Source organism: Pyrenophora tritici-repentis, chromosome 3 (assembly GCF_003171515.1).
Source record: "Pyrenophora tritici-repentis strain M4 chromosome 3, whole genome shotgun sequence".
Taxonomy (NCBI): domain Eukaryota; kingdom Fungi; phylum Ascomycota; class Dothideomycetes; order Pleosporales; family Pleosporaceae; genus Pyrenophora; species Pyrenophora tritici-repentis.
In genome coordinates this window covers 207,653-223,916 of record NC_089392.1, presented here as the reverse complement: position 1 = coordinate 223,916, position 16,264 = coordinate 207,653, and the positions used below count along the sequence as shown (strand labels likewise).

Sequence of the window (16,264 nt, the reverse complement as noted above, 5' to 3'; positions counted from 1 at the left end):
TTGCTTCCGGTCGTGCCGCGTACCTTTACCGTCTGCTGTTGTGGACAATATCATTCTCTCCAAGGTCGCATGCTGCCCTGTACGCTAGCCATGGCGCGCCCGTCACGCCATCAGGGTACGACATTGCATCTACACTTGGTACCTCACCGACATATCAATCTCAGTCACCTTGCCTCGCATCTTAGTTTCATACTTTCAGACTTTACCAATATTCATTTCAACTGAAACTATCAATCATCAACTCTTGTCGAGGCTCTGCTACTTATTACGCCGTCTGACCTGTAGAACAATACACGCATTAACAAACCCACAATGCCAGTTGAAGCTGCAACCAGGAAAACAAACGCCAGGTCATTTCGACCATGCCTCCGACATCCACCTCGTCATCGCCATCATCTTCGATCCATCCATCAGCCGTCTAGCAGGTATCGAATCGGCAATCATTAGTCTGGAAATCGAATCGGCCGTAATGCAGTTTACCTCGGCGCCGGCAGGGACTGCTCTCTATGACTACGCCACACATAGGCAAAGGAAAACGCTGAATCGCAACAAAGACGGAGACCATGCCAGGAAAACAAACGCCGGTGAGATGCAGTATGCAGATGCTCCATCAGAGGAGGTAAAAGAGAATGGATACCACGCTAAAAGTAGTCGTGGTTCCGGATATCATGAAGAGGAGGCCCGTCAGGACTAAGAGTGCATCCGTGCAAAAGGTGTGGAGACTCGGGGGGGTGCGGACAGTGCTCAGAAAGTGCTCCAGTTCCAAGTGCCCTGGAGGCTCTGTGCGAGGCTACCCACGCGGTTGTTCTCCACTCGCTTCGCAGGAGCAGGGGCCTCGATGGACTTTGCTGAGGCAGGGGCGTTGTCACCCGAGCTGTGACTGCTCATGCTGCCACGAGACCTCAGGTGCTCCCACTCGCGGAAAGAACTATGGCAACGGTCGCAAGCGCGATGCCAATGGCCCTCTGGATGGAAGAGTGCAAGCTCGTCAAGACGGACCTGGTTGCGGGAGTGTTGCCAGCAAAAGATACCGCCACACTTGCGGCAATGGTGGCGACGCTGGAAGAGAGTAAAGGGCTGCTGGCATGACTGCGCCGTACATACCGGAGTGGATCCGTCAGCCTGAACAGTTTGTTAGTACGATTGGTCTGGAACACGAATACGCGACAAGTGCTTGGCTAGCTTATAGCAGACCCTGGACCAGGTGAAGGCACTAGCGCGGGGTGGGATGAGAGCTGAGCCATGTCATGATGCGACGCAAGCCGAGCTGCACGCTGCAGGAGCAAGAAATGATCCGAAGCGATTGCGACATTGGACAGGTTGCGAGAGCAACGATCGTCGCATCTTGCCGCAGTCTGGCTTGCACTTGTTGAGATTCAGTACACCCGCCGCTCGGCGTGTCGGCCTTGCAGACGGTGCAGACAGCGGGAAACCAGACCAGCGCGGCGCTAGCAGGACCCACACTCGGACCATGTACGTAACATGCCCCAACTGAGGCACGCGACAAGGGAAGGTGGGCAGAGCTAACGTGGACGTGGTAACAAATGAAGAAAAGTCTAATAACGTACCTGCCAGTGGTTGCGTGTGATTGGGCCGGACACGGGTGACAATGGTTCGTCGTTGTATAGGCTCTTCATGTCCTCGTTGCCGACTTGAGAGATGGTCGTCGCGCTACTTTCACTCGCGTTCCAGGCGTAAGTGCCGCCGACAGACCACGCGTGGTTGGGAGAGCTGAGGGCCGAGTCGGCCTTTGGCGGGGACTTGTTGGCGGGCTTCTCAGTCCTGCGCAGGGCAGCGGGGATGCCGATGGCGGTCCTGGGCTGGTATATGCCCTGATGGCGGCCGAGGGGCAGCTGCGTGTTGCGCGGGGATGTGGGCGAAATGTTGGCGGGAGGGTTCATCATGCCAGAATTGGTGGGCGAGTACTGCGACTGGGTCGACTTACGGTATGCATGGTGCTGGTAGGGTGCGTGCTGGTGCTGTTGCGGAATGGCCGTCACCGTAGAGAAGGTCGTGGCCATGGTGGCTAGTCGAGGTGATGGAGCTTAGGGAGTCGTGTTTGGTCGCAAACTTGAAATCAGAAACGTCTCCTGGTTGGAGGTGACTGATAAGGACTGGTGAGCGGTGAAAGTGGCCTGATGGTATTGGTGCGATAGTTCCCAGGAATGGAAGTGTCCAACTACAGCCCTAGCGGACCGGAACGCAATCAGTGCCTCTGCAGCAGTGCGACAATAGTCGGGCCAAGTGGCAGTGGTAGACGCAACGGGATGCGGCTCCGTCTATAGGTGCTGACTTTTTGGGCAAAAGTCAATTGGTAGCTGACGTGCAGGCGATAAGAGCACGGGAAGTGGTGATACAGCGGACGCGGGGGACGGGGGAATTAGCAGCGCATGGCCACGATGGTCGTATGAGGATAGAGTGTGGTGATGGCAGTGTGATGGCAGTTGAGAGGGCAAGGTTGGGAATAAGAAAGCAGCAAGTGGCGCCCAAGTGTGGAGGAAGACCCGGGGTGAGGCTCTGGGGGCAGGGTGAATTAAGTCAAGGCAAGCAAGCGGTTCTGGCAATAATTACCAGCAGCGAACTGACGGATGGGCGGCGGCGGCTCGATGGGGTATGCCTGCACGCTTGGCAGCCGAGTGAAGGACAGGGTATCATCGGGCTACGACCGGCGATTATGAAGATGAAAATTGTAACAGCGCGCACATGTCCGTCGCAGCTTCTCTCAACCACAAACAGCCTAAAGGAGGTGAGGCAGCGGATAAACGACTAGCTACATGTCCCCGCAAATTCCCCTTGGTCTCTCCATCCCGTGACGGCAGCGCGCCTTCCTCTGCGGTGTCGTGTGTGTGTTGCGCCTGCCCTGGAGTGAGAGAGACGTTGGGCCCACCCTTCCCGTTTGGGGCTTGCCTTATCTCTGACCAATGAGAGCGAGGCCAAAGTGGAAGGGCCATGCCTGGTGACGGAACCTTGACCTTGACCTCGTGCGGAAAAGCGCAAAGTTTGAAAATGGGGTTATGATGTAGAGACCACACAGATGGCTTCATTGCTCGTATTCTCCTCCATCAATAGCAGCCGTTGATTGACAGCATAGGCCGCGTTGCATGGTGCAGCGTGCAGCGTGCAGCGTGCAGCGTGGGCAGCTTGGCCGCGCGAGGCGCCCACTCTGCACTTGCACTCACACTCGCGCTCGAGTCCGCGCAGATGCGGCGAGGCGGGCTGCCTCCAACTGGCGGGGCTGTTGCCACAAAACACCGTGACAGTATCCAGTATTGTTGCCGCCAGCACCCACCCGCCAGATTGAGATTGAGATGGATTTGGAGACGTGGAGAACGACGCGCATGCAATACCCAGTAGATTGCGCTCCACCCAATGCCTCGTTCGGCCGGTCGCCAGCTAGTCGATAGTCGACTATGGGTAGGGGTTGCCTCACGCTTAATGCGCCGTCGGCCATGGCCGCTCCACAACCTCACGATGTTCGCCTGAACCTCGGGCGGTGGTTGCAAACTTGCGCATGACGAGTTTCACCTCGACGGCCTGGGTGGCGTGCTTAAAGCCGCGGCTTTGTGCTGTTTCCATTTCGCCTTGTCTAGCCCGTGCTCGCTCGGCCGACAAACATCACGGTTCCATTCAACCCATCACTAGCAGCTGTGTGATATGGTCGGCACGTCGCGCACACCGATGGCAATGGCAATGCGATTCTGTTCTTCCGACAGTCCAAGCCTCCTCTCACGCTGGTCGAAGTTTGTTTGTTTGCCTTGGTCAGTGAACCGAGGTTCGCCCCGTATGGATAACAACAACCACGGCTGACAGGCGGGGAAACCCACCCCTTTTCACTGTGCAGCTGTCTTGACACCGTACGTATACACAGTAAAAGACACCTGCACCTGCATCTCTAGTAGCAAGACCCGCCGTTCCAAAATCAAGACCCTTTGGGAGTGCACGCTCGTCACCAAGGCTATCCCTGAAGACGCAATCTACGTGGCAAAATGTCAGAACCGCTGCATACCGAACCCGTTTCGCCCAAGGCCACACCTCTACCTCCGCTGCCATCTGAGGATCCGCTAACGCCGGCACAATGGGCGACGTTTTTTGCTATCGCAGATGTAGTGATTCCGGCCATCAAGCCCATGTCCACTGCCAAGGTGCATACCGAAGTCGCTGTTACCGACACCGACTACTCGACCGCCGTCGGCACCCTGAAGGCGCGTACGCCCGCGAATGACCCAGACGCTGAGACGGCCGTCAAAGAGTACTTGGAAGATTATGCCAGTCGGGACCCGGCGTTTCGCGCCGAGATGCAGAGGGTCTTTGCAATGTATCTGCCTCAGAGCCAGAAGAAAGACCTATGCATGATACTCAATGTCCTCAACACCAGAGCTGGCTCTTTGTTCTTGACCGGCCATGTCACACCCATCAGCGAGCAGCCGCTTCACATTAGGGAGTCGATTCTCAATGGCTGGGCTACTGCGCGCCTGGGAGTGATCCGCCAAATCCGCCGTTCACTCACCATACTTACTAAGCAAGCCTGGATCAAGACGTCCCTTCCACTGCGACGCGTCATGGGTATCCCGCGTGTGCCCATTGGAATGAAACCTGACAAGGGCTACGACTATGAATTCATACAAATACCCCCAGGTGACATGCCAGAAATAATCGAGACGGACGTGATCGTCGTGGGCAGTGGTTGTGGAGGCGGTGTGTGCGCCAAGAATCTGGCGGAAGCCGGACATCGTGTCTTGATCGTGGAAAAGTCGTACCATTGGACACCCGACCATTTCCCCATGATCGAGGTCGATGGCTGGCATCATCTCTTCATGAGCGGCTCGTTCTTGTCATCGGACGACTCTACAATGACCATTGTAGCGGCTGAGACATGGGGCGGTGGAGGCACTGTCAATTGGTCTGCTTCTCTACAGACCCAAGGCTACGTCCGTCGCGAATGGGCAGCACGGGATCTACCGTTTTTCACCTCTGCAGAATTCCAGAATTCGCTAGATCGTGTGTGCGGTCGAATGGGCGTTTCGACCGAGCACATCAAGCACAATCGTTGCAACGAAATGTTGTTGGAGGGGGCCAGGAAGCTCGGCTGGACTAACAAGGCCGTTCCGCAAAACACCGGAGGAAACCAGCACTACTGCGGCTTCTGCAGCTTTGGCTGCGGTTCCTGTGAGAAGCAAGGCCCGGTAGTGTCCTGGTTGCCCGATGCTGCTCGCGCCGGCGCCAAATTCATCGAGGGCTTCCACGCTGAAAAAATAATCTTCACTAAGCAGGACGGCAAGCAGGTAGCGACAGGCGTGTTGGGCACCTGGACGTCCCGCGACATCAACGGCGGTGTCAGTGGTGCCCCTCTAACGCGCCGCCGTGTCTGCATTCAAGCCAAGCGCGTCATCGTCTCAGCAGGCACTATGCAGTCACCGCTTTTGCTTCTTCGCTCTGGTCTCAAGAACCCGCAGATAGGCCGTAATCTCTATGTGCATCCTGTCACTTTCCTAGGTGCTTATCACAATGAAGATATCAAGCCGTGGGAGGGCGGCATCTTGACGGCTGTGTGTAGTGAGTATGAGAATCTCGACGGCAAAGGCCACGGCGTCAAGCTAGAAGCCACAAACATGGTCCCTTCGTCGTGTCTCATGTGGGTTGACTGGAGGAGTGGGTTGCAGTACAAGCTCGATTCTGCTCGACTGAGGAACTCGGTGGGCTACATTTCGATTGCGCGAGATCGCGATACAGGCAGAGTGTATCCCGATCCCGTAGATGGACGAGTGCGTTTCCAGTACCACCCCAGCAAGTTCGACAAGCACAGTATGATGGAGGGTGTCATTGCACTAGCCAAGATCCAGTATGTCGAAGGCGCACAAGAGATTTTCACATTTATACCAGGCATGAAGCCCTTCATCCGCAGCCCATCTACCCCACCAGGCGACGGTATCAACGACGCAGCCTTCCAAGCCTGGCTCACAGAGGTCAGGGCACGAGGCTTCCCATCACCCGAAAGCATGTTTGTGTCTGCGCATCAGATGGGTACGTGCCGCATGAGTGCGCGGTCCAAGGACGGCGTCGTAGATCCCCACGGCAAAGTCTGGGGCACAGAGGGTCTGTACGTGGCCGACGCCAGTGTGTTTCCTAGCGCAAGTGGGGTCAATCCCATGGTTACCAACATGGCCATTAGCGACTGGATCAGTAGAGGCATCGCTGATGGCATGGAGGAGCGGCCAAGGTTGTAAGCATGTGTAATCGGGTGTGGGTGTTGTTTTCTTTTGCACGGCGTCTGTAACGATTGGTGGTATCTGTATGAAATTAGTTGGTGACCGATGATGCACATCGAGGTTTCTTGTCTGTGTAGTGGCTTGTGATGTTATGCGAACGATGGATTGTACGAGGACGAGTAAGCGGGTTATACCGCGTCCTTTGTCGGTAATACGGCTACTTTGATGTATCAATCCTATCGTCAGACCACTATTATCGTGGCAATGCGTCGATAGGATCAGCAAACAGTCGGTCATGGCCACAAACAGCAGACTATTGCGCATACCAGTACTCTGACGCCGAGAGCACGTCGTCGTCTGATTGGCTATCGGGCCTAGTACCGTTGTGGCCCCAGCTTAGCCCCGACTTTGTGACATCATCTCTTAACCTCAGTGGGGTGGCATGAGTTGGCTCCCTTTGACCTCACTCGCTCGTCTACGCGATCTCCAGGTGGACTACTGCGATGAGCGTAGGCTTCGACTTGGGTCCCTGAGCGCCTGAAACTACAGACAGCACGTCGTGCGCTGATATCGAGGATTGCGCCGTCAGTGTGTGTGCTTCTTATAGCCTGTGCATGGCGCTTGTGTCGGATGCAGGGTTTTGCCAGGATTCCCGCTGTTCGACGACGACGACGACTGCCACGCAATATAGCCGCAAGTACTGCCCTTCCCTTTGACAACTATATACAAGAACTACCACCATCACCATCACCACCCACGTTTCTCGCCGCATACACAACCGCCATGACCAGCGTACTCAAAGGCGGCTTCGGTTCGCCCAATAGCGCCCCTTTGCTCAACAACGCAAACCCCGGTACCGAGTTCGTCAACACGGTATGTCCGCTCAAGTCAGCGCTTGACGGCTACGACAACCGGCTCCCCTGCAGCATGCAGACGATCCACGTACCACAAAACTTTGCCGACGCTATGACGGTTCGCGAGGAAGTCTACGGTGAACAGGGCGTACCGTTGGAAGCCGAATTCGACCAAGACGACGCCCGCAGTTGGCACTGGGTTGCCTATGCGTCTGTAGCTACACACACGACCTCGCCACCCAAAACACTGCGTCGCTCCGACTCTGGAAACACGCCTGCTGATGACGTTCGCCGCGCTTCTGCAACCGCTACACGCGTGCCTGTCGCTACCATCCGACTGATCCCCCCGCCCCACGGCCGAAACAAATACATCGACGACAAGCACGCCGACGCCGACCCCCCAGCCTCCGATGAACACCACCACCCCACTGAACCCTACATCAAGCTCGGCCGCCTCGCAGTCCGCGCCCCCTACCGTAACCTCGGCCTCGCCAAACTCCTCATCAACGCCGCCCTCGACTACGCCACCACGCACGCCGGCCTCATCTACCGGCCGCCCTCCCCCACCGCCCTCGAACTCGCCCAAATGCTCGGCATCAACAAGGAAAAAGAAATCACCTGGCAGGGTCTCGTCATGGTCCACGCTCAAGCCCCTTTACGCGGCATGTGGGAGAAGCATGGGTTCCACGAGGAATTGCTGTCGGAAGACGGGGAGCGCGTGGAGATTGCTGCTGAGCCGCATTGGGTGGAAGAAGGGATTGAGCATTTGGGCATGTGGAAGAGGTTAGGTGTGGAGAAAAGGAAGAGGTTGTCGCTTTCTTCAATTGAGTCTTTTTAGACATTTTGTTTTCCTTTCAAATTGCTTTTGTCGGGTTTTATTTTATAAAGGTGTTTGTCAGGTGTTTTTTCTTTTTGGCACTCACTTACGATTTTCAATCCCGTGTTTTTAGGTATCCACTCGGACAGCCTATTCCTTACTATTAGAAGCCGGTTTGGAATGTTGTTGTTGCGCAACAACGTAGAGTCGGCAGGTTCGGATGATGACACGGCGGGATGGCAGGACGACAGCGATTATAACGACGATTACGGGAATTAGTGTTTGGGCTGTGGGTGATTTGTTTTGTAGGGTGGAATGAAGATGAAGATGGGGAAGAGATGATGATGGCGATGATTGATGGAAGAGAAGGGCCAGGAGTAGGAGGATATGAAAAGGCGATTATACCCGAATGAATGCATGAATGAATAAACGATAGTAGCAAGGACAGAGGAGCATGACAAGGTTACGATTATAATGACTACAGTTTTCTTTTTTTCTTCTACGTGGGTTATAGATAGATGGTGGTACGGGCGTAGGTTTAGGTTTAGGTCAAGGACTAGGTGTTATTCACAGATACGATTATACACATACTCATTCCCTATTTCTCAATCTATTTCCTAGTAAGGAATAGAAACAAGACAAGAATAAGATACTTGTTTACCTTGTATCTTATGCATCTTATTCTAGCCTAAAAAGAAACGAGAAAGTTACAAACATACAACAGCGGGGATTCGCTAGTGGTCATCCACCTAACTACTAATCCGCCGGTACACTGCTTATATATGGCTGAGCGGACGGGAAGCCTAGTTTTCTCCCTCGCGACTGCCACAAAAACCCTTAATTTTCCTGTATACGGTAATCTTGGCGGCACCGTCCACTGTAAAGTGGTCCTGAATCCGGTATGTTAATTCCTGTTTACTCAACAAACACATCACAAAACAAAAACTGGTCGAAACGCGTCATTTTTCATCGGAAAATAGTCAAAACCATCGAAAGAAACACATTCTACTCTAAGCTCGTGCAGCCTCCTGATTGTAAAGCTAGAGCTAGTAGAACGAGATTCTGTAAGGGGCTACGCTCAGGGAGCAATCGCACAGGTATAATGGAGTTGTATTCGATGGGGAAAAGCACTACAAGCTATCTCGTGCTGAAGGTTATTTGGAGAGCGGCTTGGAATAACCTTCTGCCTATGGACTATGCGGATGGTCTAAGCGTCGTTCGGACTATGTTGCACGCTAGCAGGGCTATCCCTACACTCTCTCATTCCTCACATATATATAGCTTCCCTCGTTCATAGCTATACAATCAACTCAGTCCTTCATCTCTTCTTCCATATCACATACGTGAGAGTTATGAGCCCGGATTTGCCTACTGCAATCTTTTAACCACTGAAGTTCACTCAACTGCCATCTCTTTGGCATCTATCTCCCGACAACCTATCCCAACTTTGCGATACTCTGCTATCTAGAATGGCATCAGTTGAAACCCAGAGGTCTACTAAGACCGTTGTCATCCTGACAAAACCAGAGGACTGGTCCCTTTGGCTCTTTCAACACAAGGATAAGGCAGTGTCACATGGAGTATGGGAGTACTGTAATCCAGCAGTCTCTACACCACCCACTCTTACGCCAAAACCTGAACGCCCTATACTCCCAGATGGAGACCTTACGGCCGAAGTTCTTCAAGTACAGCGAATGAAGCTCAGCGAGTGGGAATGGAAGTACAAGGAGTGGCACCAGAAAGACAAAGCTCTCAAGGAGATCTGCACTGACGTGGCATCAACAATCTCCACTTCTTTGATTCCTCTCATCCAGAATGACGCAACTGCACACGCACGACTAGCCAAGCTCAGAGCCCACATAGCCCCATCCGACCCTACCCGAAGAAGAGAGCTTAGGGTGAAATACGACGCTCTACGATCACCTAAACCGCGCAACACAAGCGTGGACAAATGGCTAGACGAATGGATACGCGTCACTGACCTCATGGCTATGCTTGACATGCCTGTAGACTCCGCAACAATCAATTCAATCCGGTCACTCTCCTAGACCCACTTACCTATCTAGGTAGGGCTTAAACTCCTATAGGTAACTACTAGGCTTAAAGCGGTAATCAATCAATCCAATCTGAACCTTCTAGGACCCACTTAATTGATTGTTGCGGACTGTGCTGACCAGGCTGTATCTTCTCTTCATTCGTGTGCTTGTGATGCGGAAAGTTATGCTTCGATATGCTGGCGTCGATCTCCCGGTGGCTAGCACGCAAGATACCCGATGGCCCTACGTACTGCACAGCGTTAAGACGAGGAAGATTAAGAGGGTCCTCGACACCCTCAATACCATCACCACCTACGGCCTTAAGCTCGGCGAATGGTATGTTGATATGGCGAAGGACGCGGCCATCCTTATCGACTTTGCGAAGTATCAGAAACACATCAAGATCGCTGTGATCTGGACAGGACATATAAAGCACTGCCTTCGAATTTCCAATAAGCCTTGTTCGTTGGGTAAAGGTATATGTGAAGCTTAATTCCTCGGGATCAGCATCATCGTTTTCTGCCTTAGCGTCGGATATATAGGAAGATTGACCGCTTTTTACAAGGTCAAACGATGATTGTAGAGTGCCGTCTACGGAGAGACGCAGGGTAATGTTGTTGATCTCAGGAACTGGCCAAGCAGCGAACAGCAAGTTGTCGATGTTTGCCTGAGAATGTTAGAACGGCCTCTAACGCATGACTTCATCACTCTGAGTGTGTACTCATGTCATGAATTTGCTCGTACTTAGAACCCTTACGTTGTTATCAGAGATGTCAACAAGCAAGTCAAGCTGGCTTGATTCTTATCGATTGCAGATCACAGACAATATAGAGGCTCGTGCACAGTGGCACGTCCCAGAGAATGGTCTGTGATCTGCAATCGATAAGAATCAAGCCAGCTTGACTTGCTTGTTGACATCTCTGGTTGTTATAGCCAGACTCCGCAACAATCAATCGGATCGGCATGATTGATTCCTATCTAGGTTAAAGGCTGCCTAATAAAGTAACTCTTTAACCTATATAGGAATCAATCATGTCGATCGATTGATTGTTGCGGAGTCTGGTTATAGCTAATGACAGAAATACGCGCTCGGGCAGTCTGCTCCCATCCGTTGTTTTCTCCCTTCAAATAGAAGTCAAGGAACTTTTTGAAGTCGGCGACCGAGTGTTTCTGATACAGATCATGCCACTCCTGTGTAGAATGTAATCGTAGCCTAAAGCTATATCAGTGTTTGTACTTGACTAAGAGGACTACACAGCCGCTACTGCATACCATTTCTTGTCGTGCGGAATATCCTCAAACCCTCGGAGAGACCCAACTGTGTGTAGGCCAGTCGAAATGCTGGCTAGAACATAAGCAGGGCATCGAATGGAACTTATGTCTGCACGCTTGTCCTGCCAGTACTCATTCATGACAGGATATTTTTGCAACATAGCGATGACGTCTTCACGCTGTTGGCTTCCTAATGTCTATTCAGCATTGTTTTGAGTGAGGTACAAAGTTTGCAGACTGCTTACCATAAAGAAAAGGAGAGATGAAACCAAAGAATCCATGCGATGGAACACCACCTCGACACAGGGTTTCTCGATAGGCATCACTGCAACCTTCGAGAGGCATTATACACGTTAGGTGAGCTGGTCGCTCAGCTGCAATGAACCACTGCGTCATTGCAAGCCAAGAGTTACCAGCTAACGCGACTTTGCCAGTGCACCACGGGAGCTGAGATATGTGCTCAATAGCATCGTGGCCATCACGACCTTCCGCTGTCCCTAAGAACCTAGAAAATCAACGCGAGCGTGAAAATTGGGATAATAAACCCTACCTAGAGTCACCCTGGGAGCCTATTCCGAAATTAGCGTATGTACCAGCTTGCAGACATGCAACAGTTCACGGACCAAAAACGCCCCTTGCATCGACATTGACTACTGCGTAGCCATGTGCTACCCACTCGGCAGGATCGAAAGCCTCGAAGCTTTGAAAGCCAGACACTGCGCTTCTCGGTATTCCAGCTCGACCCGGGATAAGGTCAAGGTCGAAGAGCCCTTTTCGTATGTAAGCTGAGGTCCATAACATGGATGCGTCTTAGGGCTCAACAAACTAGGGAATCACATGAGCGAGAAGGAGGCCATATCCTCATAAGCATTGAAAGGTTTTACGCGCGGAGAAGGGCTATGGTCAACTAACCTGTGCCGGATTTTCCATATGGCGAATAATGCACGATGGCGGGTACCAGAGACATATCGGCCGGGCGGAATACATCTGCGCGTATAACGACTCCATCGCGTAAGGGGATTGGGATATCCTGTTCAAACACGGCTTCCGTTTCCCATGCTCTGCAGCCAGGGTCTTTTTTGTAACCAACCGGGAGCACAACCGTACGTGGGTTTAGGCCCCCGTATCGAGCTTTAGGGTCATCCGGCGGAGTCGCATCAGTATGTAGAACAAGAGTGCTTCCGATTCGGTACATGCTTGAGTCCACTGCAACAATTCAAATGGAAAATAAAAACTGTTCAAGAATGGCCGAGTTGCCGATGTAGATAATTTGTGAAACAACACTATCAAGATGATATATATGCTGAGCAGATCCATATGCGGGGTTTGATCGATGGTGGATGTGACTCCCGCCTTGGGGTGCTCTCGGACTCAACACCGGTATCCAAGATGCCAATAACCTTGTTTGGAAACTAGCCTTGATGCTTCAGGACAAGCTTGGGAAAAGCGACTTTCTCGACACCTACGATGAAGAACGTCGCCCAATTGGAGAAAGAGTAGCGCAATCGAGCCTGGTCAATATGCAGAGTCACAATATGATTATGGACAAGGCTTTGGGGATCGGCAGAGACACTTCAGTCGCCGAGAATAAAAGTGCGATTCAAGCACTGGTCGACGAAAGTCATTCATGTCATTCTCAAGTGCATGCAGATGTGCAGAGAGCACAATCAGTCCTCGATAGCGAGTTCAAGGCACTGGGGACAGAGATTGGCTGGTTTTACCCAACTGCTGATATCAATAATGAGGGTCGGGATAACTTTCACGATGGCCAACTAGACAGTGATGGAAAGCTGAACACTACGGAATACCACCCTTCAACAATACCTGGGCATCACTTTCCCCACATGTGGTTTAGGAAAGAAGGTCATGTTGTTGTCTCGTCCCGTGATCTTCTGTGCTTGGACCGGTTCGTTCTCTTTACGGCAGACCTTACTGCCTGGAGCCGAGTTGAACATGAATTGATTCACGTTGTTCCTATTGATGGTAAAAAGCTGGAAGATATTGATGGAAAATGGGGTCAGCTTTCAGGAGTGGAAGGCAAAGGGGCTGTCCTAGTAAGGCCAGACGGTATTGTGGCATGGAGAAGCAAATCCGCTGAAGATAACAATGTAAATAGATTGTATGCAGTCCTTGCGAAGATACTTCGACAATAGTTCAAGTAATCGAAAATTAAATTATTAAATTAGATTTATTACTTAGGGCAGTCTCTCTTAGATTCCTTACTTAGGCCCTTATTTATCTTCTATTCCTATCTTCTACTCCCCTAGTCTAACTTGTATTGAAAGGAGTGTTGTCCGGACTCTATAGTTTCAATCTTAGAGCCGGCCAACACCACCTCAGCTGTGGCACAAGGCGGAATCACAATCTCAAGCCTCACCATGCCTGTCTCCCTATTCAGGCTCCAGGAACTCTTCGCGAAGCCCAATGGCGTCTTCAAAGAAGCCTCAGCATGAGTTAATCCGCCTCCGATCAAAGGCTCCACCCTGATCTTCCTGTACCCCGGCTCGACTGCCTTCATACCGGCAACCCTCTCATGCAACCATTGTGCCACACTGCCGAATGCATAGTGGTTGTGCGACATCTTCGCATTGCCTTTGCCGTCGTAACCTTCCCAGGTCTCCCACAGAGTCGTTGCGCCCTTTGACACAGGATAGAGCCACGATGGCACCGTGTCTTGCATCAGGAGGCGGTACGCGATGTCTGACCTGCCGTGTTCTGCAAGTGTAGGGAGCAGCAGTCCGGTGCTCATGAAGCCTGTTTGCAGATGGTAGCCGGCTTGCGTTATCAGCTCTACGAGGCGCTCCAAAGCTGCTGGCTTTTGCTCTGGCTCGACGAGATTGAAGGCGAGGGCGCGGACGTAATCGTCTTGGAAGTCTCCTGCAATGCGGGAACCGCCTCGTCGGACGAACGCAGAGCGCCACGCTTCGGATGTTTTCTGCGAGAGTGCGAGATAGTGGTCTGCATCGTCCTGTTTGCCAAGGATCTTAGCGATGTTGGATAGCAGACGCGATGAGTTGGCCAAGTAAGCGGTAGAAACAGCGGCGCTCGGGAACAGAACCTCCTTGACCAGTGTGAGAAACCCGCTTCCAGCCCGAAGCCATTCACCATAGCTGAAACCGGTATCCACGATGTAGTGCTCAAGGTCACCACATCCAGCACCGAATTTGTTGAAAAGCCATCTTCCCCAGCTCATCTTGTCCCGTGCTCGACCTGCCAAGCTATTCACCCATCTCTTCATACTATCGTACTGTCGCGAGAGGACTACTTCATCATTGTAGTACATGTACAGAGTCCAAGGTACCATTGTAGAAGCATCGCCCCATCCAGTTGATCCCGAAGTTATCCTCATCATCTTCGACATGAGCGACACCTGGCCATTACTAAACTCTGATTCACCGCTGGGGATGTATGGGTTGATGGTGCCGTCGGCATTTTGCTCCGCAGCGACGCAACGCAAGAATCGACGCAGGAAATTCTGACTGTCGAATAGCAAGGTAGCAGTAGGAGAAAATACTTGAATATCTCCTGTCCAACCCATTCGCTCTCGAGTTGGACAGTCGGTTGGTATGTCGGTAAAATTGCTGCGTGCACCCCAAACAATGTTCTGATAGAGTTTGTTAAGGCGGGCGTCCGAGCAGGTGAAGGATCCGGTGTTTGGGAAGTTGGAAGCCAGGACGATTCCTTGGATGTCAGAGGGACTGAGATCGTAATCCAAGCCTTGAACTTCTGCGTATCGAAATCCATGGATGGTGAACCATGGCTGAAACTCAGCTGCATCGTCTCCAAGAGTTACGACGTCCCGTTGTACGATGTGCGGAAGGACGGGAAGCTTCAGATAATCAATGTTAAGCTCTCCATTGCTGGACAAGACCTCGCTATATGTCATGGTGACTTTGGAGCCTGCCCGGCCGCGGAGCTTGATTGCCATGATTCCGGCAAAGTTTTGACCGAAGTCGACTATTTGCACTCCTGAAGGTGCACGAAGGACATCCTTGGGTGACAAGCGCATCACCTCTTCAACGCGTTCGACTTCTTCTGCGATGAGTTTCTTGGTCAAAACTGTGACTTTCTCGGCAAGGTTAGAAGACAGAGTATCACACTTCCCCAGCCATTCGACAGAGATTCGAAAGTCGGTATGTTCACCCCATACGGGGTCTGATCGAACAATGGGACCCTTCACAGACCTCCATGTCTCGTCTGTACAGAATGTGACAGTGCTTCCATCATCTGTGTTCACCTCGAGCTGTACAAGTGCAGAAAGCCGATCTCCGTATCGACAGCGTCCTTCAGTAGCGCCTATCTGTCCTTTGAACCGCCCATCTGCAACAACGACACTAATCACGTTCTCGCCAGTCTTCAAATAATCAGCAATATCATAAGTCTGGTATTCAGTGAACTGATCGAAAGGCGTCCAGCGTGGCACCAACGCCGTACCAGTGACATTGTGTTCATTGACGAAAAGCTTGTACCATCCACAAGCTGTCGCGTAAGCTCGTACACGTACTGGCGTTTGCGCAAGCTGCAAGTTACGGGAGAGATATATGACTCTGTCATCTTTCGCTGAAATCTCAGTCGTTTTCATCGCAGGAGCACCAATCCAGGACGCTTTCCAGTCCGATGGCTGCAGCAGCCCTGTTTCGAACCATGCTTGCTCGGCCGTATCCCAAGTGTCGTCACTGGTCTCTTCGAATTGGTCCCATACGCGGAGGCGCCAATAGTACCGAGTGCGACTTTTCACACTGTCTCCCGCATAGATGGCGGTAAGTGACGGTTTTTTGCTTGTAGCTATCTTCCCGCTGTCCCAAACGATAGCTTCAGATTCGAAAGATAAAGATGTGGAAACTTGAAGTTCGTAGAAGGACTGAGTGATGTTGCAAACATCTTCCTTTGCTGTTAGTTGCCAGCTGAATTCCACAGGGAACGCATCGATCCCAAGCGGACGTAAAAGTCTATTGGTGCGCAAACAGCACGGTCGTGCAGTCATCGAGAAGAGAGGCGGTGAGGGGAGACTATGTGTGCGGATTGACGAAACATATGTTCATCAACCTCAATTCAAGAGTGAAGTTCTCGTCTTTGTAC

General features: G+C 52.0%; 6 protein-coding genes across 6 annotated transcripts; 3 read left to right on the top strand and 3 right to left on the bottom strand.

Annotated features, from left to right (window-relative positions):
• Window positions 1-744: 744 nt before the first annotated feature.
• On the bottom strand, window positions 745-1,901 carry PtrM4_074770 (FYVE multi-domain protein; the record flags this gene model as incomplete). The annotated part of the gene is made up of 2 exons (XM_001940452.2): window positions 745-1,122; window positions 1,569-1,901. 2 exons carry the CDS (start codon window positions 1,899-1,901, stop codon window positions 745-747), a joined length of 711 nt encoding a protein of 236 aa, XP_001940487.2.
• Window positions 1,902-3,986: 2,085 nt separating this feature from the next.
• On the top strand, window positions 3,987-6,224 carry PtrM4_074760 (GMC-oxred-N multi-domain protein; the record flags this gene model as incomplete). The annotated part of the gene is made up of 1 exon (XM_001940451.1): window positions 3,987-6,224. The coding sequence occupies one exon, from the start codon at window positions 3,987-3,989 to the stop codon at window positions 6,222-6,224; it is 2,238 nt and encodes a 745-aa protein (XP_001940486.1).
• A 765-nt stretch (window positions 6,225-6,989) lies between these two features.
• PtrM4_074750 (Periplasmic protein TonB) lies at window positions 6,990-7,898 on the top strand (the record flags this gene model as incomplete). Its single annotated transcript, XM_001940450.2, has 1 exon — window positions 6,990-7,898. One exon carries the CDS (start codon window positions 6,990-6,992, stop codon window positions 7,896-7,898), a length of 909 nt encoding a protein of 302 aa, XP_001940485.1.
• Window positions 7,899-9,346: 1,448 nt separating this feature from the next.
• Window positions 9,347-9,925, top strand: PtrM4_074740 (uncharacterized protein; the record flags this gene model as incomplete). Its single annotated transcript, XM_001940449.2, has 1 exon — window positions 9,347-9,925. One exon carries the CDS (start codon window positions 9,347-9,349, stop codon window positions 9,923-9,925), a length of 579 nt encoding a protein of 192 aa, XP_001940484.2.
• A 64-nt stretch (window positions 9,926-9,989) lies between these two features.
• Window positions 9,990-12,152, bottom strand: PtrM4_074730 (acyl esterase; the record flags this gene model as incomplete). Its single annotated transcript, XM_066106157.1, has 7 exons — window positions 9,990-10,580; window positions 10,991-11,126; window positions 11,186-11,375; window positions 11,431-11,690; window positions 11,736-11,754; window positions 11,809-11,955; window positions 12,098-12,152. 7 exons carry the CDS (start codon window positions 12,150-12,152, stop codon window positions 9,990-9,992), a joined length of 1,398 nt encoding a protein of 465 aa, XP_065963095.1.
• A 1,423-nt stretch (window positions 12,153-13,575) lies between these two features.
• PtrM4_074720 (alpha-L-rhamnosidase A) lies at window positions 13,576-16,169 on the bottom strand (the record flags this gene model as incomplete). Its single annotated transcript, XM_066106156.1, has 2 exons — window positions 13,576-13,628; window positions 13,706-16,169. The coding sequence occupies 2 exons, from the start codon at window positions 16,167-16,169 to the stop codon at window positions 13,576-13,578; spliced, it is 2,517 nt and encodes an 838-aa protein (XP_065963094.1).
• Window positions 16,170-16,264: the final 95 nt, after the last annotated feature.